Genomic DNA, 24969 nt, shown 5'->3' with positions numbered 1-24969 from the left:
ATCGAATGGCAACTCGAATTTACAAATCCCTATTGAGTTAGTGTTGCATTTCATCATGTAAGCAACTGCTGGAAATAAAATATCGCAATTTAACCTGCTATGTAAGTTTGCTTTTTGTGGGTTATATCGGCGCATTTGCTTTCTGATGCAACCTTATAACCCCTCACGCTTAGTTCAGACACGCGGAAATATCAGCTTTCTGTAATCTTTTGGACATGTGACTGCCGAGTTATCTAACACACGGGAATTCCCCTAGTTGTTACTATCGTTACTGACTCTACTGCCGACAGGAAATAAACTTCAGGAAACTGCTGCTGAGTATGAACAGTGTACTCACCTGACAGGCACTTACCTTTCAAGACTTGAACATCATCACTGTGCAACAGCCTCCTTTTGCCTCTTCAAGGGAGACAAGGGAACACTGAGACACTTGATTTAGGTTGACCGCTTTTCGGTAAAGCCTATGAAAGTAATTGTTTTCGTTCAGCTGAATCTTTACACCAGAAGATCGGAGGTGAGTGGCGTTAGGACGAGCTGACGGGTGTCAACCGGACGCAGAGAGCACAGTGATCTGCAGCCCTGAAGCCAGGATTGAACTGGAAGGAGCTTGTACAGTAAGTCCTTTCAAACGTAAAGTGAAAGCAAAACTGAAACTGCGGTTGTCGCAAATGTTTCTTTTTTCAGTAGAGCGGAAAGCTGCAAAGCTGTTCTTTTGTTAAGGGTTTTTTTTTTGCATTCATGTACATGTTTAAGAAAAATAAAATAAAAGCAGTGTGGTAGATAGTGTACGCAGACAGGGTAAGGCCGGGTTTATAATGCAAGAGGGCAGGCTAAAGAGTAAAAGTTAAATCCCGCTGAAGTTGATTCTTGCTGGTGGTGGGTGAGATCGCCTGAAGCTGGACCCTTCAAAGTGTTAACATAACCCTTAAGGATGAAGAAGTACTTTTTCAGATATGCTCACTAACGAGATCTATTTATGGAACTCTATTCCAACATTTTAAACCCCATATTTTTTTCTCGCATGCTAAAAAATGAGGCCGCGGAATTTCAAACCCTTATAATATACATGTTCGTATAGTTGCATCTTTAAGTCGTCATAGCACATTTGCCATATCTTTTGGCAAGTTAAATTTCTCCTGGATAATACGTAAGTGTGCGTATTTTTCAGCGTTTTCATTTGTCTTAATCATATTTCACAAAATGTATAAGGATATATTCGGATTTAGTAAAGCGTATAAAAATCCTAACTTAATTCTCATTTTTAATTATTAAAATAGGGTTGAAGCATACTTGAAATTATTTGTTTCTGATGTTTGTCCTTACAGGTGAAGTATGGTTGGGGCGGTGATTATTGATCTTTTCCACGATCATTGTCTTCAGTATAAAGACTGCATAGAGAAGCGTCTCAAAAGGGCATCAGTACTGATCGGAACCCCAGGCCCCGAAAAAAATAAACATGTATATCTGCTGCCGAACCAAAATAAACCATCGTCTCCAGATCACAGCTGTAAAACCTCCGTCGACGGATTATTGGAGAACTTCAGCAGCCTTGAGGAAGGTGCTCAGATTGTCAGTCACCCATGTCTGGCAGCCTCCTTGTACTCCGTTAAGCAAGCTATAGATGACCGTAACCTCAGTAGCATTCTAATAATCACATCCCTGCAGAGAAAAGCAGCATGGCAAGCCTATCTGGATCTCCTGTTTACAGCAGCCTACGTCTTGGAATACGACGTTGCATGTGATGAATCTCATTGTTCAGTCGGTGATCCCATTGCAACCTGTGGGCCTGAGACTCCCCTCACCGCCAGGCAGCTGAAACACGTCGGAGATGAGGTCAGCGCCTTTCTCAGGCAGTTACCTGGCCTGAAAGGTGACATTACCATCCTGCGGTCTTCGCTGATCTCAGGTACAGTAGGTGCTGCAGGTGTGCTTGTTCTCTAATGTTTTATGTGTCTTGTTATCCTTTGGCTTCATCCATGTGTAGTTACTTACAGCCATTACGGAAGCAGGATTGTTTCTTTTCCACTTGCTGTGACTGAAATGATGATGGGAAGTGATTGTAAACGGTGCTGGTAGCTAAAGAACAGACCTCAGGAGTGTTGGGGAAAAGATGATGGGTGGCGAAACAGTACTCCTACTCTGGAAAAATATATCTGGACTTGATAAGATGTAAAGAAACTTTTGTATTCTGAAGACATTCAAAACAAAATGCTACCTTTCTGGGCAAGGTGGTGAAAAATTAGAATCTGGATACCTTTTAATATAGTTCTTTCTTAATATCACAATGCAAATATTATCCCTGTGACGTACATGCATTTGAATCAAACAGAACCATGTAAAACCCATACTGATCCTGCTGAAAACTGTTCAGTTTTCCAAATACAATAGAAATACATATTTTTTGTGCTACAGGAGACTTTTTCCTACATGGCTTCACCACAAGGACGGGTGGGATTTCATACATAGACACCCTGAGCTCTCTTAACCTCTACTGCAATCCTAGACGCAGAGATCCCAAAGTGGTGGTCGCTGAAAACCTGCGTCGCCTAGCCTCTCAGGCCGGATTTGAGCAGGAGAGGTTCCATTTGTTAAAGGTAAACACACAGACCTCTCTTTCCATATCACTTTTATGTTGCCTGAGAAATTTGGAGTGCCTAATTGGAGTGAATTTTGTTGTTCGGTAAAATAGAAACTATACTGTAACCATTAGAATAAACTGAACTGTGCCATTGAAGAGGCATTTTAGTCTTATAAGAATATGCAGGACTTGAAAAATGAATATTGTTGCATCAGTATTGATAGATGTCAGGGTTCATAAGGAATAAGGATGATGTGAATGAACACAGTAGTTAAAATGTGGTAACTCACTGTGAAAGACTTTGTAAATGGGAAATAAATATTTGGTCACCATAACTACAGATAAAGTTTTGATATTAGTCATCAGGCTTTCTTGAAATGTGGTTGTCTCTGAAATGCCTACTGTTAATGTTGTAACTGAAATACGCATCTTCAAGTGAAATCAGAAAGGGGTTACAGGTTCCACATTTGAATTAAAGGCCTTTGTTGAATGTTGACATTGGTCAAATATAATTTAATAATGGGTTGATCGCTACTTCAGAAAAAAACAAATGGTAATTGCGCTGTCGAATACCCGAGCAAAATGCAGACAAACAGGTAGGCTTCTGGAATTCACTCCTCATATCTTTTTAAACCAAGAAGCTGTAATGCTGACTGCTGGGTTTTTCCGGTGCTGAACAGGTGAATCACGCCAATGATGTGTGGGTGATGGGAAGGAGTGAGCCACCAAGCTATGATGGGATCGTGACCAATCAGGCAGGGGTGGTCATTGCAGCCCCAGGAGCGGACTGTATACCCCTGCTCTTCACCGACCCTGTTAAAAAGGCTATAGGAGTGGCCCATTCAGGTAACCAGTGCGGTCACACTCACTAACATTACAGCTGGAACAGGCCTAGGCTAAATGCAATCTAAATGGAGCTATTTTCTTTTCCATCTCTGGTGGTTTCTGAAATCACGGCTGGGTTTTACTCGTATCCGGGTAGCAAAGGCTGCCTGTTTTTTACCTCTTTTGTGTTGACCCTCGCTGAATGTCAGCATGCTTCCCCAAAGAGAATGTTCCCTCTCTTATGTAATTTTTTAAAAAAAAGTCATGGGAGAATTCAAATCTTTGACACATGGCAGCAATAAAAGGCAATGAAGGGAAACTGAAAGAGAATGTGGCCGAGTGGAAGTTCCAAAGTGGAAGTGACAGAGCTCTTTTAAACCGTGCGTGACGCTTGGAGAACTTCTGCACCGGTGCCAGTTTTTATCAAGAACAGCCGCAAAGAGATCTGCACTTCAAGTGCAAGGAACTGGGCTCTTGGGAGATACTGAGCAGCAAAGGTGACAAAAGCTCACTTGCAAGAAATAATGATAATAATAATAATTGCTTACACTTATATAGCGCTTTTCTGGACACTCCACTCAAAGCGCTTTACAGGTAATGGGGACTCCCCTCCACCACCACCTATGTGCAGCATCCACCTGGATGATGCGATGGCAGCCATAGTGACCCAGTACACTCACCACACATCAGTGGGGAGGAGAGCAGAGTAATGAAGCCAAATCATAGATGGGGATTATTGGAAGGCCAAGATTGGTAAGGGGAATGGGAAATTTGGCCAGGACGCCAGGGTTACACCCCTTCTCTTTTCAAGAAACGCCCTGAGATTTTTAATGACCACAGAGAGTCAGGACCGCAGTTTTACGTCTCATCCGAAGGATGGCGCCTGTTTACAGTATAGTGTCCCCGTCACTATACTGAGGCATTAGGACCCACATGGACCGCAGGGTGAGCACCCCCTGGTGGCCCCACTAACACCTCTTCCAGCAGTAACCTTAGTTTTTCCCAGGAGGTCTCCCATCCAGGTACTGACCAGGTTCACACCTGCTGAACTTCAGTGGGCTACCAGTTGTGAGTTGCAGGGTGATATGGCTGCTGAATGAAGTGACACATCTTTTCTTATTTAGGAGACGGTTAAAACGCACGTCATCAGTGTTCTTGGCCATTTGTTGCTTCCAGATTTCTGGTCCAGAAGTAAACGTTTCAAGTCCAAATGAGACGATCTCCCCCAAGCCTGCATTGACTCTTGGTGCCCTTCCATCAAAGCTGGGACTTCAATTTCATTCCTTTATCCAAAAAATGTTATTTGTATATAAAAAGTGCTTGTTTTGAAATGAGCTGTGAAGGATATTTTGGTGGTGGAACATTAGAGAAGTGCAGAGTTGAGTGCTGCAGTTCAATCTTCACACAGTGCTGGGCTTGGGAATCAGGTGTTATGTGTAAATGAGCTCTTTTCGATCTTGTGTTCCAGGGTGGAGAGGTACCCTAATGGGCATTGCAATGGCTACAGTCAATGCTATGGTCTCTGAGTATGGCAGTGATGTCAGAAACATTGTGGTCATTGTTGGCCCTTCAGTCGGATCTTGCTGTTTCACACTGGATCAGGAATCGGCTCAGGCGTTCCAAGCTATCCACCCGGACTGTGTCAAGGATAGGGGCTCGGCTAGACCCTTTATTGACATCCGGTTAGCCACGAGGTAAGTGCGTTAACATCAAGCACTCCGTTCTTGGGCGGCTCAGGTTTTCCTGCAGGTGTTTTTTCATCGTCTGTTACCAGTTGAGCGTACTCAGTTTATTTTCTGTAGTGATTTACTGTCTTTTACCATTGTAGCTCAACAGAACAGCACCTGTCCCGGCAGAGTACAGTTAAAAAATGCCCTTTGCTCAACTTCAGCAGAATTTGTACTGCAACTAAGCTGAAACAGCACAGGATTTTCTATTGGGTTCTTACATATCTCTTTCAGAGCTGATGAAAAATTCTTGTATGTTCAACATTCAGTGGAAACAATACTGTTCACTGTTCAATTGCCATTGCTTTTATTTGTTGTAAAAGACTAAAATATTAGTCTTACCAATTGACCAAACTATGTTTTGACACCTACTGTACTTTCCTACTTGAAGGTCAAAAGAAGAGGTACAGTGGTGTAGTGATTAGCATTGCTACATTACAGTCCTGGGGCCCTGGGGTCAATTCTGGACCTGGGGTGCTGTCTGCGTGGAGTTTGTATGTTCCCCCTGTGTTCACATTGATTTCTTCCCTTAGTCCAAAGCCCTGGTGGTAGGTTAATCGGCTTCTGGTCAGAGTGTGTCTGTGTCTGCCTGCAGTGGACTGGCATCCCACCCAGGGTGTATCCCCCCTTGTGCCTGTTGATTGCCAGGACAGGCTCCGGCTCCCCCACTACCGTGTAAAGGATGAAGCGGTTACAAAATGGATTGATCAGCTATTTACAACAGCGCCTGTCATTCTGCTTAGGGTTCTTCTAGAGCGCGGTGGAGTCCTACCTCACAATATCCAAGACAACACTGTGTCCGAAAGCAGAGAGAACCTGACCCTGTGTACGTCTTGTCACCCCGACAAGTTTTTCTCTCACGTTCGCGATGGAAACAACTTTGGGACGCAGATTGGGTTTTTATCGATTAAGGAGTAACCAAGCCACTGCTTCGCTGGTAAGCTAAGGAGCACTTTTTACTTTATGGGCCTAAAGTTGGTAAAGCTTAGTAATTGTCTATCTGATTTTTGAAGGTAAAGGTGTCGGAATCGATCAGTTTAGCAGTGCTGAAGTGCTGTGGAGGTTTTGAATAAAATCCTGTTTTTAATATAAGAAAGTGTCTGCTTGTTCTTGGAAGAGTTGGTGGATCTTATTCCAACAGGTTTCTAATGGGGATTGTTCTTTCAACATTTGTACAAAAAGCATCAATGTCCATATCTGGACCTTAAGTCCTACCACCCAGAAACATGTAATCACTAACTTTAAGCAGTTTTAGATGGTGACCTGGTTCAGGCGGGTAAGTCACTAATTCTCTAACATTGTTTTAAGGTAAACCACCATTTCAAGGACTTTACATTTAATATACTACATTAAAGTTGCTGTTATCAAATTATACAAAATACTTTATCTAATCTGACTCTTCACAATTAGTTATGTCCATTATAGATTGATGGTTAACCATTTGTAAAGTACACATATTATAATTTTTAGAAACTGAGGAATGTTTTTCAATTCAGCCAATGTATACAATCATTAGATGACAATCATGCTTTATTTAATAAACTCTGCTTATGTAATACTTGTATCTGATATTATGTATACTAACTGTCACGGACGTCCAAAGGGACTAACCGTGGGGAGCAGGAGAGCAGAAAAAGACCCATATGCGTAGCGGCGAGACGGGAAAAAGGCCCGGGCTCATTAGTGCAAAGAGTTCAGGAATGCCGTATAGAAACCTATGCCCTCAGGGAGCGGACGTGGGGCGCCCTGGTGGTAGGCGGGTCTCAGGACATCCGAACGTCAATGCTGAGCGAGGACAGAGTGCAAGACCCGGAAATATATAGCCCAAGGGAAAGAGAGGGACAGGAAGGACAGCAGACCGGAAACTAGGGACAGGACAGAGAAGGAGCGCCCTCTGGCTGCAGAGGGCGTGACACTAACTATTTGAGTCAAATATACCTTTATTTATTTTCATACCTGTTCTGCTGTGGAAAAAATTTAAAAGCAATTCCACAATAAAATCTGTATTTTCTAAATATTAAAAGTTTATCTTTTGAGGTACACCAAATTTTAAAAGATCACACAATCCATATAATGTTATGCGTGAACTGCATGATCATTCTGTTAATGTACAGAATTCTGTACAGATGTTTTTGAAAACAAAAGTGACTGCTGTAAAGCAATTTGTGTATAATACTTAGATGTTTGTCTCCTTGTGACAACTAGGTTATCACCTCTTTCTGTGGTCTGGCTGAAAATAAAGGCGTGGTTTTTATTTACATCTTTCTTTACTGAAAAAAATGCTGTTTTTGTTATTTCCAAATGCAGTGACACCATATGGACAGCAGAGGGAGCCAGAGTTGCTTGTATGTTTTGTGGGGAACCTCATGCAGTGTCTTTATGGAAATTTCCTTCATCACAAAGACTTGGAAGGAATGTGTGAAAGCCATCATACACAAGGACTAAAGGAAATATGTTATTATTCTTGTTTGTTATTTTTTAGGTGTCAGATCCTTCTCTCTGTTTTGTATTTTAGACAATAAGCTACCTCTTTTGTTTTTTGTTGGTTTGTCAAACCATAGAGTCAGGGATAAAAAAATCTCCAGATGAATTCTGGTCACACAGAAAGATGTGACATAAAGACCCATGTCCAGGGAGAAAATAAGCATGAAATCAAAAACAAATAACATATGCTACTTTGAAAAGATAATGTGATACAGTTTTAACATATTAACCAAGAACATATTAGCCAATCAACTGTTGTGATTTTTTTATCTAAAAAAGAGACACAGATAGATTGGGTATACTATGAAATATTTAATTGTAGAACAAATGGGGGATTGTGTCATACATAGAGGTTAATCTGATTGATTTTTAGCAAAAACTGAGTACATTATATTCTTCCTTTCATGCATTGTTGGATGGATTTTATGGTAAACTGTTTGGGATATCTCTTTAGATTTTGAAATTAAATTGATTTCTGCCAAACTGTTTTTCATGGCTGAAGTGTCCTTACTGTCCAGCTGAGGTCACTGTCGATGTATTTATGTGTGTAACGCAACTTCCTTTATTATTCCCCCAGTGTAATTTGACATTCATACAAAAATGCATAAACGTACTGTATATGGACTGAGCTTGACTACTTCTCAACAGTAATACTGTATAATGTCACAAAGGGTGTTAGGCAAAAGAAAGATCATAAATAATTTTGCTAGCAAAATGTTATGGTATCCAAATTTTATGAGATAGTGCTCCTGAAGACCAAAGGCAATGTAAACCTCTAGAGCACAGAATATTTTGGGTTTAATTCTGCCTGGGTTTAGATTCAGGAAAAAAAGAAAGTGCTAATATAAACCCTTGTCTCAAAGCTCTTCTGCTGATTAGCTGATAAATCAATGTGGTATTTCGCTTGAATTGCTTGAAAATAATACAGGAGTGTGAAATTTTATATGGTGAGAAGAAGACTTATAGGCCTTAAAGAATAATTCTTTACTTCGAAGAGCTTTACAAAGTTCAGTACTAAGTCGAAAAACAAATAGTGCGGTTGTTTACAAACGTCTTCCTTATATAACAGTATATCTCAAATCACATTCCATGCTTCGCAAGACCCAAATGATATCAAATAGAAAGCAAGATGTTCAGTGTGCGTATCTGTAAAAGTTAGTGGTTAGGTTGATGTTGGTAGACACGTACAGCCCTGCGTGCTGGTGCATGGCCCACATTAGCTGAGGAAATAGAATGGAAGGCAGATGTCTGTTTCAGAGATGTTCTTGTGATAAACCACAGCTGCTAGCATTCCTTATGTGCGTGCTCTGAGAGACATTTCAGAAGAAGGTATAGCTGCATTTGCTCTGTGTGTGGCTGCACTTTAACCAACTACCTCTGTGTACCTATGCCCATGTGAGCCTCCTGCAGCTGTGACCACAGTTGCTGGGCCCATGTGAGCTGCTGCCTTACCTACTGTACTTTCCATAACACACCGAGATCAAGTATGATGGTTTTAGAGCATAAGAGCCAATAAAAACACAATTCAAAAGGGGTATTTTCTATTATTGGTGGTTGTTTAAAAAATGCATACAAATCTAGTTTGCATTAACATCAGTGGAACACAGCCCGAGCTGATAGGCTGCAGCTTTCAGATCATCTTTTCCTTGGAAGTAACCGCGTGTCAGTTACAGTAACGCTTATCGGAGCTTCACTAATAAGAGGTGAGGAACGCACGTTTAATAAACACTGGTGGTACAGTGGACTTAGCAAAGTGCCTGATTGTATATTTTCTTTTGAAAGAGCCCCGGGTGCCAGGGCACCCAAACGGGCAGGTTGTAGAGAGACACTGCCATGCCATGTCGCGTCGGGCTCGCCCCAAACCGCTTCCTGCTGTGTGCGGTGGTGAGGCCTGGTGCCACGCGTTGTGGCATGCACGCTACTCTTCGTGACCTCTCTCCACATACAGAACTGTGGTGGAGCTCAGGCACGGAAGAGAACACCCTGTGATGATCCTCAGATGGCACAAGTTTATGAGTTTGCTCTTTTCTAGTGAAGTGAGGTGCCCTGCGCCTTCACGCTCACAGTGTTCTAAAGGAAACTGACGGCACAGCCAGGATGTCTACTGATGCCGTTCAGCACAGCGTCTTGGTGGCTGGTGCTGCTGCTCCTCAGCTCCCGGGTTTCTTTCCAGACTGGGGCGTTTCCTGTGCGAACGTTTTCCCCATTATCCCCATTGCCCCCAAGTTCGTGTGGACTGTCTCTAGAGGATCCTGTTTCTTTCCACCTTACAAAGACATGCTGGCTTGTTGAAGGGGTGTTTCTGTATTGTCCCTGTTTGTGTGTGCTCGCTCTTCGATGGACTGGAAGCCCTGCTGGGTGGTCACACCCCTCGCCCGCAGTGCTTCTGGGATCAGCTCCAGGTGGCCTGACTCTTTCCAGGAATGAGTGGCCGCCTGATAGTGGATGTGTACTGGTAACCACTTAGATAAGAATTAGAGTTGATGATTCATAAGTGACAAGAAATGCATGAATACATTTATTTCCCTGTCTACTTTCCTCAATGTGGACTATTTGGAAAGGGAGCATGCAAGGTATGATCCTACCTATAAAATGACATGTTATAATAAGATTCCTAAACACTTCGAAACTGCAGACCTATAGAAAGTTTCAAGACAATGAATCATGGAGACACTAACACCAGAATTAAGGTGAAAAGTACCTAGCTCCCTGCCCCTGTTTTAATTCTCTACCTTTCCTTCATTTCATTACTATTTTTTGTATTTCGGCTATTCTGTTCTCTGTCTTCAATCAGGAATCTATCACATGTTTTCTCATTAGTATGAATTTCAGGACAAGGCAGTGGTAGGGCTGTTTTGTTTAGTGGAACAGAAGACCGGAAACACAACCACAATATTCTGCTTACAGTTGCGTGTCCCATATAACTCCTCAAGCAGAAATGGGCAATGTCTTGTCAGGCTATGATACTTAAATACTTAAGGAAAGAGAGAATATAAGGATGAGTTTGATAAACATGACCAGTGAAGCTGTGGCAGACTGGAGACAGTAATGACATAATCAGAACAACTCTTTCACAGATATATCCATCCGTCTATTTTCCAACCGCTTCATCCAATTCAAAAGTCACAGGGGAGCCGGAGCCTATCCCAGGAAGCAATGGGCACAAGGCAGGATACACCCTGGTTGGGATGGCATCATAGAGCACACCCAGACACACACTCTCACAGCAGGGCCAGTTTTCCCAGAAGGCAGCCAGTCTAACAGTATGTCTTTGGACTGTGGGAAGAAACAGGAGCACCTGCAGCACACACACGTGAATGAAGCAAAAACACACAATCTCCACACAGATAGCACCCCAGGAATTGAGCCCAGGGCCTCAGTGCTGTGAGGCAGCAATACTAAGCACTGTGCCACAATAGGTTTATTCCATGCTGAAAAGAGAAGAGAGAAAACACAACGTTTCGGCTGTTGCAGAAACGTTGTGTTTTCTCTCTTTTCTTTTCAGTATGGAATAAACCTATTACTTGTTCCTTTGCAGACTACGCATGCTGACGCAGCTACCCACCTGAACTACTGTGCCACCATGCCACCCACAGTTGTGTAGATGTAAAAGAAGATGAAAACTTCCACAGAATACATAACAATACTTGTAGCCTTTGTTGTTCTTAGGTATGCTGCGAACTGTGTAAAATATCTGGATTTTAATTTATTTTATAGATATTATGATTTTTTTAAGAGGACCAGAAGTAGTAAACCACAATTAAAGTCATTTTCTTTCTTACAAATTTTTCGAAAGATCTGTTTATGTTCTTGTTTTATTATTGCACATCCACGTATTTCTTACGCCGTATCTCTTACTACAATTGAATTGTGGAGAACTTTAAGAATATCAGTGCGAGTGCATTCAAGGCAGGCGATACAGTACGTGGCGTTTTGTCGGCGTTTGGTAGTCTTCTCTGGCAAGCAAAATAGCGCCGAAACTGAATACATTCCCTTGGGCAAAAAACTAAGTGTCAATAAATAAGTTATTAATAATACTGTGTGACACAAATAAACCTCTAGGGGTTGGTGTTAGGTGGATAAGGGAACTGTAGACCGAGAAGACTGCTTGCGTGAACACGCTTTGTCGAGGGTGCGGGCTGGAGCCAAGTCCGCCCGCGCTGCTTCAAGGTGCGTTTTGTATTCCAGCAATTTAATTTTCCACTCACGCAAGCTTTCGTATTATTGCACTGGACAGTTTTGACAGCTTCTTGGATTTTCTTCATTGTTGTTCAGCAAAGAAAGGCGTTGTCCGGGTTCACAGCAGAGGTCTCGCAGGGCTTTTGATCGTTTTTGTTTTAATTATTGCTGACTCCTAACGGTTGAATTTTCTGAAACCGTGCTACACATCCAGCTCATGCCATTTGTTAACTGACTATTGCTAGCTGGATTGAATGAAAACGTAAATAAAGCAAGCTTAATAATTCGATTGAAACTTTATTATCCCCTGGGAGCACAATATAATGGAACACTACAAAAAGGACAGGCAAACATTACCAGCATAGAAGACAGTACAACAGTGTTACAAGAGATGAGTGTTGCTTTACATTATTTGAGAGTGAGATTGTTGAGTAGATTAAATATTTCCGGAGTCTGTTTCTTTTACACCTGAGGACACAGCAATGTGTGTCAGATGAGATTAGTGTAACTTCACAGTGGAGAGGGTGACCTCCCATTATGTTCCTAGCCTTCTTTACAGCCCTCTGTGTGTAAAGGTCATTTAAGCCATTTAACTTTATTAATTTTCCAAATCTATTACAATTACAAACAGTACTGATGTAACCAAACTAACAGGTGAGACAGTATGTTAAAACACTTTCAATAAAATACTTGTAGAAAAGAGTTCAAATAACTCTTACAAAAACTAGAATTTTTTAAGGAGAAAAATAAAGTCATTTTTTGGTGTGACAACATTTGTCCCATCTCAGGTTTCAGGTTTTTGTCTATAACCAGTCCCAACTACTTGCTGTCATTGACAACCAACAGTTCGATCATTAATTGCTGTAGGTTGGAGAGGTGTTGCATTTGTTCCTGAAAATAATTATCAGTTCATTTGTTTTTAACATCAAAGAGAACTATCGCACCTTTTAGAAAAATTGTTTCGAATGGGCCCGTGATGATTTTCTAGGTCTTTTAAAAAGCTGCCCAGGGCTGTGTCACCCACAACCTTAATGATATATCTGTCAGTGTTTGCTCTTACAATTGTTAGTGTCCAAAATGTACTACAGGGGGGACAAGACACAGCCCTGTGGTGATCCAGTAGAATTGTACAAATATCAGATAACCATTTTCACTTGTTGAGACCTGCTTCTTAAGTCTAGAACCCATCTTATCAAGTTACTGTTTAATCTGGAGTTCTGAGAGTTTGTGTGCTAGCAACAGTGGTTGTATAGTATTGAAAGGAGAGGAAAAATAACAACAATATTTATACAATATATACATGCTGTTATTGTTACAGAATATTTATATATTTTTATATATTAATATATAATACTTATATATCCAGTATTTTGAATAGAAATCATTACAATTTTGCTGTAGTTGTAGTTGACATCTAACACTGCATCCTACAATATTAGTCTGTACTCATGTGCAGAATGGATTCTGTGCACACTAAAAAAATGAGGTCTTGTTCTTGTTTTCAAAATGACTAAGAAATTGATACAGCAATGCTATCAAAACTACTACCTTGCACACCACACTTTGTTGTGCAAGAGTCGCGCCTCACCTCCAGTTTCAGGGTGTGGCCTCTGTGTCAGTGATCAGGCTTTCTATTCTAGTTACAGCCTCGATTCTTCAGAAGCCTGTCCCTCATTCCCTCACCTTTCCTGGGCTTACAGAAGCATCAGCAACAGATATTATCAGGACGACTCCCAGTGATAAAACTGGTTCTCTGCACTCAATACCTGTTCATGCACAGGTACATATTTTCCCATCATCTGCAGGGCTACACTAGGAGCCAGTCACAGAGGGCATGAGGGAGGCTTTGATGCTTTAAGTTGAATGTTCACAGTAAGCGGTTGACAGATAGTGACCAAAGTTACTGTTATGGAATGTTGAAAGAGAAGTGACCTTGAGTATATCTAGATGGAGTTCTCAAATTATCCTCAGAGTGTTTCAAAATATGGACCCCGACTTCTTTTGCTTTGGAAATCAGATATAAAAATAGAAATCTAAACAACCCTTATTGAATCATGTGACCATATCTCTGTAACAGAGTACAATAGTGTTTGGTGAACTCAACGAGGGCATTAGGAAGGTGAGCATTAATGAGACTGGCATGTTGCAGGGTTGCTATTTTGGCAAATATATGAAATCTAGTGCTTAGCAGGAGTTTATGCATGTGTTTTTAGCAACTTCCTAATTATTTATGGAATGTATAATGCAAATGGACTGATCGTTGGCCAGAACCTTATGTAAAAGCCATACGTACTATATAAATGTCCTTTAAAATACTTTCTTATTTCATATGCATTTTCATGTGAATACAACAGAATACTGTTAGAAAGCATTAAATGAAAATATTAAATCCCTAGGATTAATCATATATTTTGAAATATTTTACCAGTAGTTACAAATATCAGTTGGAGACTCAGACACTCAGTCCTCACTTATATAGGGATACATTAAGATGAATTGTTCCATGAAGTCCCTTACCAGCACTATGTGCAAAAGAAGCATGTGCAAAACATAGTAAGGCATGTTTTCCCCATGTTTGAAAAGAATGGTGCTCTTTATAATGCGTTATATTCTAAAAAGGGCTAAACATTACATATTGCATTTTTAATCCATGCCAAACAAAATAATAAATAAACAAAGCAGTTTAATTTTGGCTTCATCACTTTAGTCTATTTGCAGAGCAAAATACTGAAACCACTGACTTCATGAACCACTGGTACGCTCTCTTTCACTGTAATATGATGATTTAACTGCAGTGTAAGACCTGTATAACTTGCTCTGTTAGAAAAAAGTGCTATTGCTTAATAAATATGAAGAAATCTTAACTATTTGTTCAAAAGGTTCATATCTGTCTGTCTTCTATGTGAAAAGATTCTTTATTTGCCTGAGTTTGACATTTTCACGATCCAATCAAAACAAATGAAAGTTTATGCATAATATAAAAACAGGTATGTTCAAAGTAAAATTAAAATTGCAATCCACAGCTTACCTACTAGAATAAGTACAGTCAAGAAAATGAAGCTACTACACTCCCATTAAGGAGATGTATTGATGTTTTCCTACCTGCAGTATGCAATAACTAGTGTCATTTCTGGTATCCATGAGGGAGTGACCAAAGCATGAAATACTGTAGAAAAATGTTTTGAAAGCAATATTTTGGGCACTCCAGTAAGTATGTGGCCAGGTGATTAAACAAATGACTTCACTACCCATTATAAATGGTTTGTCACTGTCACAACTCAAAGATTTACGTTAATTACCTACCGTCAACATTGGCAGCACACTGACTCTTTTTACCTTCTTTGTGCTGTGCAAACTGTACTATCTCTGCAAATCCAAATGTTTACGTCTGGTTACCACATTGTGATAGGGATCCTAAGTTATGTTTCACCCTTCTTGTCCTTCTCATCCTTCTGATCTACATGAGATGAGTCATCTTTCTCACCTTTCAGCTCTCAAGATTAAATTAGTACCGTGTTAGGTTGTTGTGCTTTGGGAATAATTGCTCGGAAGATGCAGCACAACAGGAATAAATTAATACTAGATGAATGTGATAATAATTTTTCACATTTACTGTATGTAGTTCTTTACATTCCAAAGGGTTTTTGTTACGTACTGTATAGGAGGGAACCCCACTTCATCCAAAACCAGAATCCAGCATCCAGCAGCGTGACACTCAGCAGTAGCCCCACTTCACAGTAGATCTGGAGCAGCAGTGAGAAAGTACTGCAAATAAATTAAGAGGGAAATTTTTGGTAAACATGATTATGCAAGCCCCATAGTGAAACTTAACCATGACGGAGTGTAATGTGCCTACTCTTACAAGCAATCCCATGGGTTCTTTAATGACTAAGAAGTAAGGATGGCGGATTAACATCTCATCTGAAAGAGATCCTCCGACAGCGCAGTGTCCCCAGTGCCTTACTGGAACGTTGGTTGAGAAATCTTGGTCCAGAGTGAAGGGCATGATGTTCTGGTGTAGCAACGCCACTTACCACAGCAGCCTGGCTTTCCTTGAATGTGTCCCATCTCAGTACTGAACAGGCCCAGCCTTGCTGAGCTTCAGAGATCTGGTTCAATGCAACTGAAAGGTGGTAAAGCTTCTCTCAACAGAACACCTACTGTACTGCATAGTCTCATGGAGGAAGACATGGGTAGTGGGAAATAGCAGTATCACTGCAACTACGTTCTAGTTTTCTTGATTTAACATTTTTGAAGATCCTGATATGCAAATACACATTTGTACAGGAAGGTACTGAATTTTCTGTTAAATTTAGAAAACAAAGAATTCATATACACCTAACAGGACTACTGTCATATTGAATACATATATGACATGAATTGTTTAACAGCCAAAAGACCAAATTTTCAAAAACAACAATCACTTGGAACATCTGAATTGAAATGGCCCAAACACGCTCTATGCTGGTAAACCTTTACTGCTCATGGGTAAACAAGTAAATGCTTAAATGTAACTGCTAATGGGCCCAAATAGTTCAGTGTACTCTTAGAGTTTAAAAGGTTTATTAAATTTGAGTTTAATGACTTCTATTTAATTCTCTTTGTCCTATTACAGTAATATTGGGATCTGTACAAACTCCACGTTTTTGAGCTTGGTGAACTTCTTCCTCAGACTTCACTAACACTGTCCTCTGCTGAATAACATGCAATCCAGTCACTGCATTACCTGCTGAAATCCACTCACTAGTGGGACAGAAGCAACATGTGACTCATTTGCAGCCAACACAACACACAGCAGGTTCAGCTGGACATTTTGCATAAAGTTCCTTAATTATATACTGTAAAGTTCTGTGGGGAACTTCCACTGAAAACTAAGCCATGTTGTTTAATGTTATCAGTAAATCCTGATGGATCTGTATTTTGCAAAAAGTATCCTTTTTGCTTAATGGATGTGTAGAAGAGAACAAATGATTACAAGGACATAGAACACCTGACAATGAGTCAATAATTTGACTGGTAAATGTGATGAATTACTACACTACGTCAAACTGGTTTCCCATGTACAGCTTCACTTTTGCTTTTCTAGTCACGTTTTAGAAGATTGCAATGAATGTTAATTAAAAATTTCTAAATGACAAACTTGGATTCTTCCTTGCCCAACTCAATTAAAATATATAAATCACTGGGAAAATTGTAGAAATCAATATTGGAAAGCTTTGAGTAAAAGACTGATGTTCATAACATACTAATATCTAGATCTTTGTATGTCAGTATGTATGTCTTACATTATTTTGATAAACAATCTATCCATTAATGAGCATGTGAATTTATTTTATACATAAATTCCAGTGCTAGAGCTGTAGCCACACAAATATCCATGCAGGAAGGTGAAAGGCTAGGGTACACTACAAAAGGATTTAAGACCTTTACCTGTGCTCTGACCCCAAGCTTCTCTCTCCCCGTCTGTGTGTCTCATGGAGAGCAAGCTGGGGTATGCGAAAAGACAAATTCCTAATGCAAGAAATTGTATATGGCTAATAAAGTGATCTTATCTTATCTAATTGAAGAAAGCTTTAAATGAACATACATAGAAATGTGCAACATATTAAAATTATGATCATTTTCCACTGTGTGTAAATGGCTGATTAGTTTGTGATTCTGCAGTCTATTTGCCCAAACTTTGCTCCCATTCAGAAAAGAAAAATATGTTAAAATGAAGACGGGGAAGAATACCATAGACTCAGGAGAGAATGGTACATGACTGATATCGGCTGAAAAGCAAGCTGTCAATTCTTCTCTGGGAAACATGATTAAAAATGACCCATTACTGACCACCAGACATGAAAGTTACTGAAGCAGAAATAAAAGAAAATGAAACCTTGGAAAACTGCATCCAACAAGCAGAAAGAAAAAAGGTTACTTCTCAAGAAAGCCTTCTTACTGTGTCCTTGTAGTTCTGTCAGATGGTTAGAAAACACTCTGGTTTCTGCTGCTTCTCACAGGTCGTGACCAACCTGAAACTGAAAGTTTTGCATGCAAACGTTAGCAACAATACTTTTAAGCTTGTTAGGTAAACCTCTTTTCCAGAGTGTTGAATCTCAGATTTCTAAAAGTACCATTTCCAAGTCACAGTTTGTAAAGTGTGAATCGCTTAAATAATCGCAGATTAATACTTTCTCAGAAATGTTTATGGCACGCTTTTGGTGGTATTCAAAGAACAAAGTTAAAGGAAATTTGGATTTGGATAGAAGTACTGCACACTGAATAATCAAAAGTAGGATTCAGATACAGACAGATCTTGGCTCTTACCTGGGTGGACCTCTTGGAGGGGCCTCACCAGTAGCCCATGTTATTCCAAGGCCAAGCTTCAAGTCTCTTAATGCTCATGGGTCCTTTGCTCTCACTATTTAACAATACGATACTGCTAGTGACACACATTTCTTTAAAATAATCATTTGACATCACTCTTCAACATGCCTCTTCAAATGACAAGGTGACGACAGAAAGCAGTCTGTAATGCTTTCTTTTCTTTTGTCTGTTAATTTTTAGTACTCTCAAATAGTTCCCACGTGTTACATGTATTACACATCTACATATTTCTTAATACTGGGAACAGAACTTATTAGCTTTGCTAAGTCCTATTCTTATTAGTGCCCCTGTTTCCTTTGAGTGGTGAAAGCTGTGCCACGCTGTTCTGTATGAAGACAGAGATGGTGGGTGTTCGGTGGGTGTCTTGTTTTATTTAAACCTTTTTGCGTCATTTCTAATAACCAGAACCTGAATGCAAAAGGCAAGAAGGTAGCTATAAATAATAAATGAGGCTTTTCTAAGTGGAGCTCCTAGTTCCCCCAGCATTTGGATTGAGCAATATGTATTTGAAGATTTTTTTTTAATCAATGGGGGAGGGTTGGAACTTACATAACACAGCGTTCAGTACAAATGCTTTTGCAGCTTCCGTACTCAGATTACATTTTTTTTTGCTGTTGACCTGTTACATAAAAGGTAAATGCAGTCTGAATTCATGAGCACAGCACACATTCACCATCCACCCCCAGTCAGTGCTATATATACACATATTGTGCAGGTCATACTGTAGCATACACGTAATGCTTTCTGACTCTGAGGCTTGTATGCATGAAGGAGGTGCCTGGGACCTTCTCAGTGCACCATTCAGACAACAATATTGGTTTACCAATTCCCTCAGGGGACTTCAAAGAAGATACGTGAGAGACACAATTCCCATTAAAGGAAGCGAAAGTAAAAGCCTACAAAAGCTACACTCTGTGAAAAGACGATTTCTAGATGCAAATCAGTCAAAATGCACCTTTAAATTAAGTTTATTTTGTTTTGCTTCTCAATAATAATCTGACTAAGCTCTTACTGTATTACATTCCATTGTGGTCTGTATGTGGCAATTTATTCATATTAGTGAGACACAGTGTTATTTATTTTAGAAAAACAAAATCCTATGGTATTTTATGTTTTTTACATATTTATTTGAATGTTGTTTTCTCCACTGAGTTATTTTCCTCCTGTAGGTTTTACAAATCCTCAAAAGAGCACAACACTAGAACAACAGTCTCTGGTGACCTGTACATGCACAAGGTCTGATGTACATGGCTAGAAGATTGATATTCAGCTACAGGTGTGGAACTGCCGTGAGTGAATTGGACAAATCCCTAATCTGGTAGATGTTTATTTAAAAAAACTAAAGGCTCTGGGATATTTCCTCAGGGGGATTTATTTCGTTTTTACATTCTTGATGAATGCTGTTCCATATTGGTCAGTACAATGGTGGTTAGCGCTGCTGTAGAGTCCTGGGTTGCCTTCAAGGTGGGGATGTCGTTGTGTGTGGAAATTGCCAGTCTGCCCTGTGTTTGCACAATTTTTTTCCTGGGGTGTTTCCTCCCACATTCCAGTGATATGCCAGCTAAGCTTGACTGGCTATTTTAAATTCAAGGGAAAAGCCAGTCATGTACTCACAGTGCTGTGTTGTGTCCTGTGTTTCCAATATAGTCACCAGTTTTCCAGAGCAGTCACCAAGACATGCACAGATTATTCCTCATTTACAGAATGCTTGTATTATTCTGTGTTGTTCCATTTACAGCCTATTTGCTATTGGTCATTGACACTGGTTTACTGCAAAATCTGGTTCAACATTTGTTTTGTCAGGAATGAAAAGGGTATTCCATATAAAGAAAACTAGTAAACGGTTTTTAAAAAGGCCAGCATCTTTGAGATTTGTTTGCACTCACCTTGTTCTTTTTCTTTGTGTTTTGTGTAAGTGTGTTTTAGTAGCATCTTGATATTATTTTCCCCTGGTGGCAGAAAGGAGGACAGATATTTTAGACATTTTCATGCTAACATGATTGTGTAGTGACTCATTTTGGCTGACCTGTTTCCTTTCTTTAAATAGCAGTGAGGTAGGCAGGCTTTCTCCCTAACAGACCCGGTGAGACCAGAGTGGGCGGCTGGCTGTGAAGTTCTTCTTAGCTGGTTAATCGGTTACCGAGTTACCATTTCTCCCTGAAGCTGAACCAAAAACAGTTTGAACCCTGTGGTGTTCCCACTGCCAGCTATTGACGCTACTGAGGTTGTGTCGTCCTATCTCTTCACCTTTCCTTGAAGCCTGAATGCCCACATATTTATTCATACCTGCATGAAACAGGAACAGGTAACATCAAACAACACAGATTTATGGATTGGAAAAATGTCTTGCACGAAATAGTTCAAAAGTCTTCACAGCATTGCGCAGAAACACAATCTTGTCATAATTAATGTGCCTCCATAAATCACGAGGGTGACATTCCTTCATACCACTGTAGTTAGTATTTTGGAAACCCTCCTCTAGTGTTTTGGGTTTCTGGCACTTATGAAGGAGGATTTTTTCATTGTTCCTGCAGGCAGAATTACTATAGGTCCCTCAGACACTTTGGTTTCTTGAGTTCTACCACATATGTTTGATTCAACTGAGGTCTAGAGACTGAGATAGCCCATTTAGTACATTTTATTTTGTGTGCGTGTCTTTGTTGATTTGCATCGCCACCAAGTACCTTTCTGGCCAAGCCCTAACCAAGGGGTACTTTGCAAACACAAGTGACCTCTTTTTTTGTGATTCATCCTTAAAAGTAGCTTCTTCCTTGCAACCTGACCATGAATGCCACATTTATGCAGGCAAAGTGGAATGCTAGATAGGTTTTGCCACTTTGAACCCTGAAAAGTGTGTGTGTGTGCCAGTGTGTCACGAACATATCCTACAGTTGTCTCCCAAACCTCTTGACTCCCATGCTGTGGTGGCAAGATACTTCCTGGCAGAGTTGCTACTATACCTGTCCATGCGTTTTCGAACCATTTTATCCAATTCGGGGTCACGAGGAGAGTCGGGGTCTATCCCAATATCATCCTAACTCCTGGACAGGACACCAATCTATTGCAGGGCAGACACACTCACACCAGGGTCAACCCACATGAACAAGGGGTTAAACTTACAAACACCCCAGGCCAGGAATAGAGTCCAGAGGTTCAGCACTACAAACCAGTGCTCCACCGTATTGCCTGTTTTTTTTATTTTTTTTATTTTAGAGAACAAAACAAAACCATTTTACATATGAACAACCATTATTCAGCCTTACATCACAGGCACAAATTCCTGTATGTTCCCCTGTTTTTAATGGTTATAATAGTTGCATTCACTGCTTGTTTTTGATTTCAGTAGCCTGATTTCTTAATAATTTCTTAATAATGGACTCCACTTTGAAGGTGATAGGTTCGGTTTTTTTGTGGAATCTATACATATAAAAGCCATTCTCTAACTGTTAGACCTTCCCTGCAGTCTACAAAGAGCTATTTAATCCATGCTACTGCTGAATGTGTGTTGCCTCCTTTTATATCCCTTGGAAACAGAAATCCTTCAGGCTCCTAGATTTCCTGAGTCTTCCATTACAGTTCCAAAGAGCAGAATGTTATTGTAGATTTCTTTTTTTCAGTCTTGCTTAAATACACTCTTAGAGATGTATGTACACGTGCCCCTTATGTTGTCTGGAATTCAATTAATTATTTATGAAAGTGGGACTTTGATAAGTCTAGTGCTGTTAAAATAATGTTATACATTGTTGATTTTTTACTTAGACACATTATGCAATCTGTAACTCACTCTGTCTTTGTGCCTATTCAATCAATAGGGTAAATTAATCTGAAGGGCAATATACTTACATTACTGGCCTTAAAAAAAGAGTAGCTGAGCCTAACTGCATCGAGGAAAACGTAAGACCATTCTAAAGAAATGTATTGCATACAATGATGTGGCCAGAAGAAATCTGTCCACCACAGTCTGCCTTCCGAGGAAATCAGCTGGTCATGTCCAACCACTAAAATCTAATGTGATTGCCCTGTTGGCTTAACAGTTTGATGTTTATACCCCTTCCTCTTTCAGAATGTCATTCTCATAAACTATTAAGTATGATGACCTTGAAAAGCACCAAAATTTGGCAGGGATGGAGGGTGTCTGTTAAGCCACCCTTCAGAATTTTTAATATTCACACTCAGCGTTCCACAATGCAGAATGTATAGTGTGGAATTCTGGCCTAACTAAATATTGATTCTGAAGTGCGAGGCTGTATTCGTTGGCGAATACTATAATGTGGATCATTTATTTATTCTGATGAATCTGGCATTGCAAACTTTACAGACCTCAGAAAAACCTACTGGTATTTTAAGCCTTAAAGCCTTTATATTTTACAGCATTCTAATTATGCCACTCTTTTGAAAAAGGAGGCACAGCATCTTAAAAAAAACATGCCTGCAAGGATCCTTTAATTTGCATTTCAGAATGCTTTTTGTGCTGTTTCTATATAAGAATATACAGTATAATGTCAAAAACACATCTCTGTACAGCCAAAACAGTACTGGGTCACTCTTTTCGGAAAATGAGTCTAGGTGCCTGCCTCAAGCACAAGACTGAACTGCACATTTTTCTGAAACAGGGCAAAAAGAGGACCACTTGACAATTGAAATATTCCCCTCAAATACTTTCTATTACATCATTTTTAGATACATTGTTTAAAGCTAACAGCTTAGGCATTTACAGTATGTCCTCTCTACACAATAATTATCATTGCTCAATGATGTGTTTCTTAGATATCAAGTGCTCTTGTAAAAACAACATCCCAGTAGGAAGGTGATAAATCTGATTTAGTAAAGAGCTGAAACACCTAATCAACTAAACCAGATCCCCTGCAAGCCATATGACAGGCCTACCTGACCTCAGGAGGCCTGAGCACATGGACTAACCACAACACCAAGGAGACTTCTGTGCTCTGCAACAATGAGTTTGCTTTAATACACTTATCTTCCACCTCATTAAAAAAGAAAAAAACACCTTCCCTGACCTAACAATAAAAAGTGAACCTCCCTGTGAACCTCCTTACATACAGTACCATCCCTGGCTAAACGAAAGCCATGTGACTCTCACCCTTAATTAATTAGCTAGCTCACCACACATTAGTCTATCTATAAGTGATTAAGGTCTGAATGATCTTTAATGGAATTAAACTAATTTATTACTGCTGCTGGCTTGCCACGACATACAAATATACAGTAGTTTAGTACATCATCTAAGTAAATTAATTTTGAAGAAACCATTCTTCTAAACCAACATAAAAGATTGAAACAGGTAGACCACTGATCAGTGCTTGTGAGACCTCTAGCCCAAATATATCAAATACAAGAACCACTATAAATGGGCTCCCTCCTTCTCACTGAAAAATTACATTAAAAATGATGTATTTACTCATTAGGTTTATATTTTTACATTTTGCACGTTTATTGTCATAAAAATATTCAGTCTGGAGACAACCCTGTAGGTAAAGTGAATACTACATTGTAATCTGCATATACTGTAGGATCCAAATCACCAACATTTGAATTTTTTTTTTTCTGTCAAAGCCCTGTTCTTAGCATTATTAGCCCTTTGCAGTTATGGCTGGAGGCTGAGAGGCAATGATCTTCCTTTACTTGACAACTGGAGACATGTATGTAATATTTTGCCCTGAAGTAGTGACACCTGGTTCACAGGGCAGACACGTTTCAGAGGAGAAATCATTCCATTCATTGCCCTTTATGCCTCTTGCATGTTCTACAGTAACTAGTTCTCATGCTGTTTTTTTTTGTTTTGGTCTTGTTTTTGCTGGAAACATACACAGTTGTGACATTCGAAAGAGAAAAGCAGAAATGTTCCTGACTTGGAAGGATCGTAAAATCAAATCGGTACATTCACTTCCCTGTGCGTGCTGCCTAAGAGATTCTGTGGTGGAATTTATTGAAGATCATTCTCGCTTCTTTGACTCAAATGCTGGTAAACCTGGTCATCTAAAAAATCCTGTTTATTGTCTTCCCCACTGTGAATACTCTTCCAGATCAGGCAGTCATTTTTATTTAACCCCTAAAAAGACTTCACTAGGGACAACAACATCCTGGAATTAGATGCTGTGTGAATGTTTGCAATGCTTGGTGAGATATTGTAGGTTTGGCTTAACCCTTTGGGTTAATGGGTAGTCATCCTGGCCTGAGGATAAGAAAGCTTGAACTCCACTCAGAGAGGGTCGCTTCAAGGTGGAGATGGGGTGGAGGAAGGATGCCTGAGATGAATGAGAAGGGAGGTGTTTGTTATATAGAGCTAATTTCGTAACGATGATGATTAGGCACAGCTGTGTGGGATTGAGTTATTTTTGGTTATCCCTCCAGTTAATAACTCCCATCTAAAGAAAGGCACAAATCTTATTGAGTGTGACAATACCAAGTACATTTTCAAAAGACTTTTCTTCTGAATATCTGAGAGTCCCGAATCATGCTCCAGCTGAATCAACAGTCCAGAGAAGAAAGAACTTACACCTCTGGAATGAGAAGCACTAGACTTAATGATGGGAGTATGACAGAAGTTCAGATGCATAAATTATTAGCACAGGAGTCTGGATGTTCATAAAACATGTACTAGCTTGTTGAAAGAAACCATTTGATTTAGTGAGAGACATTTCATCGTGTATATCAGATATTGTTTTAAGTAGCTATACAAGCATAAGCCAGGTAAGATCTGACCACCCAAAAAAGACCACGAGGCATGGATTGCTCTGTACAGCAGGTTTCATACTAGTTGTATGTCAATTGTATGCAGCAGGGAAA

General features: G+C 39.9%; 2 protein-coding genes and 1 long non-coding RNA gene across 6 annotated transcripts in view; 1 reads left to right on the top strand and 2 right to left on the bottom strand.

The window, feature by feature from the left end:
- Window positions 1–24969, bottom strand: part of tpt1 (tumor protein, translationally-controlled 1) — a 295888-nt gene that overhangs the window by 61769 nt on the left and 209150 nt on the right. The gene's annotated exons all lie outside the window — the stretch shown is intronic.
- Window positions 250–8102, top strand: lacc1 (laccase (multicopper oxidoreductase) domain containing 1). 4 transcript variants are annotated; one of them, XM_015363691.2, is made up of 7 exons: window positions 254–614; window positions 1326–1906; window positions 2413–2594; window positions 3259–3424; window positions 4872–5097; window positions 5874–6067; window positions 7438–8102. In XM_015363691.2, exons 2-6 carry the CDS (start codon window positions 1333–1335, stop codon window positions 6046–6048), a joined length of 1323 nt encoding a protein of 440 aa, XP_015219177.2. In that variant the 5' UTR covers window positions 254–614; window positions 1326–1332; the 3' UTR covers window positions 6049–6067; window positions 7438–8102. The 4 variants fall into 4 exon arrangements, with proteins under 4 accessions (XP_069035145.1, XP_015219177.2, XP_069035144.1 ...); XM_069179043.1 differs by lacking the exon at window positions 254–614 and adding an exon at window positions 674–876; XM_069179042.1 differs by lacking the exon at window positions 254–614 and adding an exon at window positions 885–1147.
- LOC138223155 (uncharacterized) lies at window positions 13091–18483 on the bottom strand. Its single transcript, XR_011181675.1, has 3 exons — window positions 18103–18483; window positions 17735–17813; window positions 13091–15558 (listed from the first exon to the last, which is right to left on the bottom strand). It is a non-coding gene; the product is annotated as an uncharacterized lncRNA (long non-coding RNA).

This window comes from Lepisosteus oculatus, chromosome 15 (assembly GCF_040954835.1).
Source record: "Lepisosteus oculatus isolate fLepOcu1 chromosome 15, fLepOcu1.hap2, whole genome shotgun sequence".
NCBI classification, from domain to species: Eukaryota; Metazoa; Chordata; class Actinopteri; order Semionotiformes; family Lepisosteidae; genus Lepisosteus; species Lepisosteus oculatus.
Note: the sequence above shows the minus strand (reverse complement) of the source record. Positions and strands in the feature narration are given on the sequence as shown.

Coding starts and splice junctions, on each gene's coding strand:
- lacc1 (XM_015363691.2), top strand. CDS start 1,333: ATGGTTGGGGCGGTGATTATTGATCTTTTCCACGATCATTGTCTTCAG. Junction 1,907..2,412: donor GCGGTCTTCGCTGATCTCAG/GTACAGTAGGTG, acceptor TTTGTGCTACAG/GAGACTTTTTCCTACATGGC. Junction 3,425..4,871: donor TATAGGAGTGGCCCATTCAG/GTAACCAGTGCG, acceptor CTTGTGTTCCAG/GGTGGAGAGGTACCCTAATG.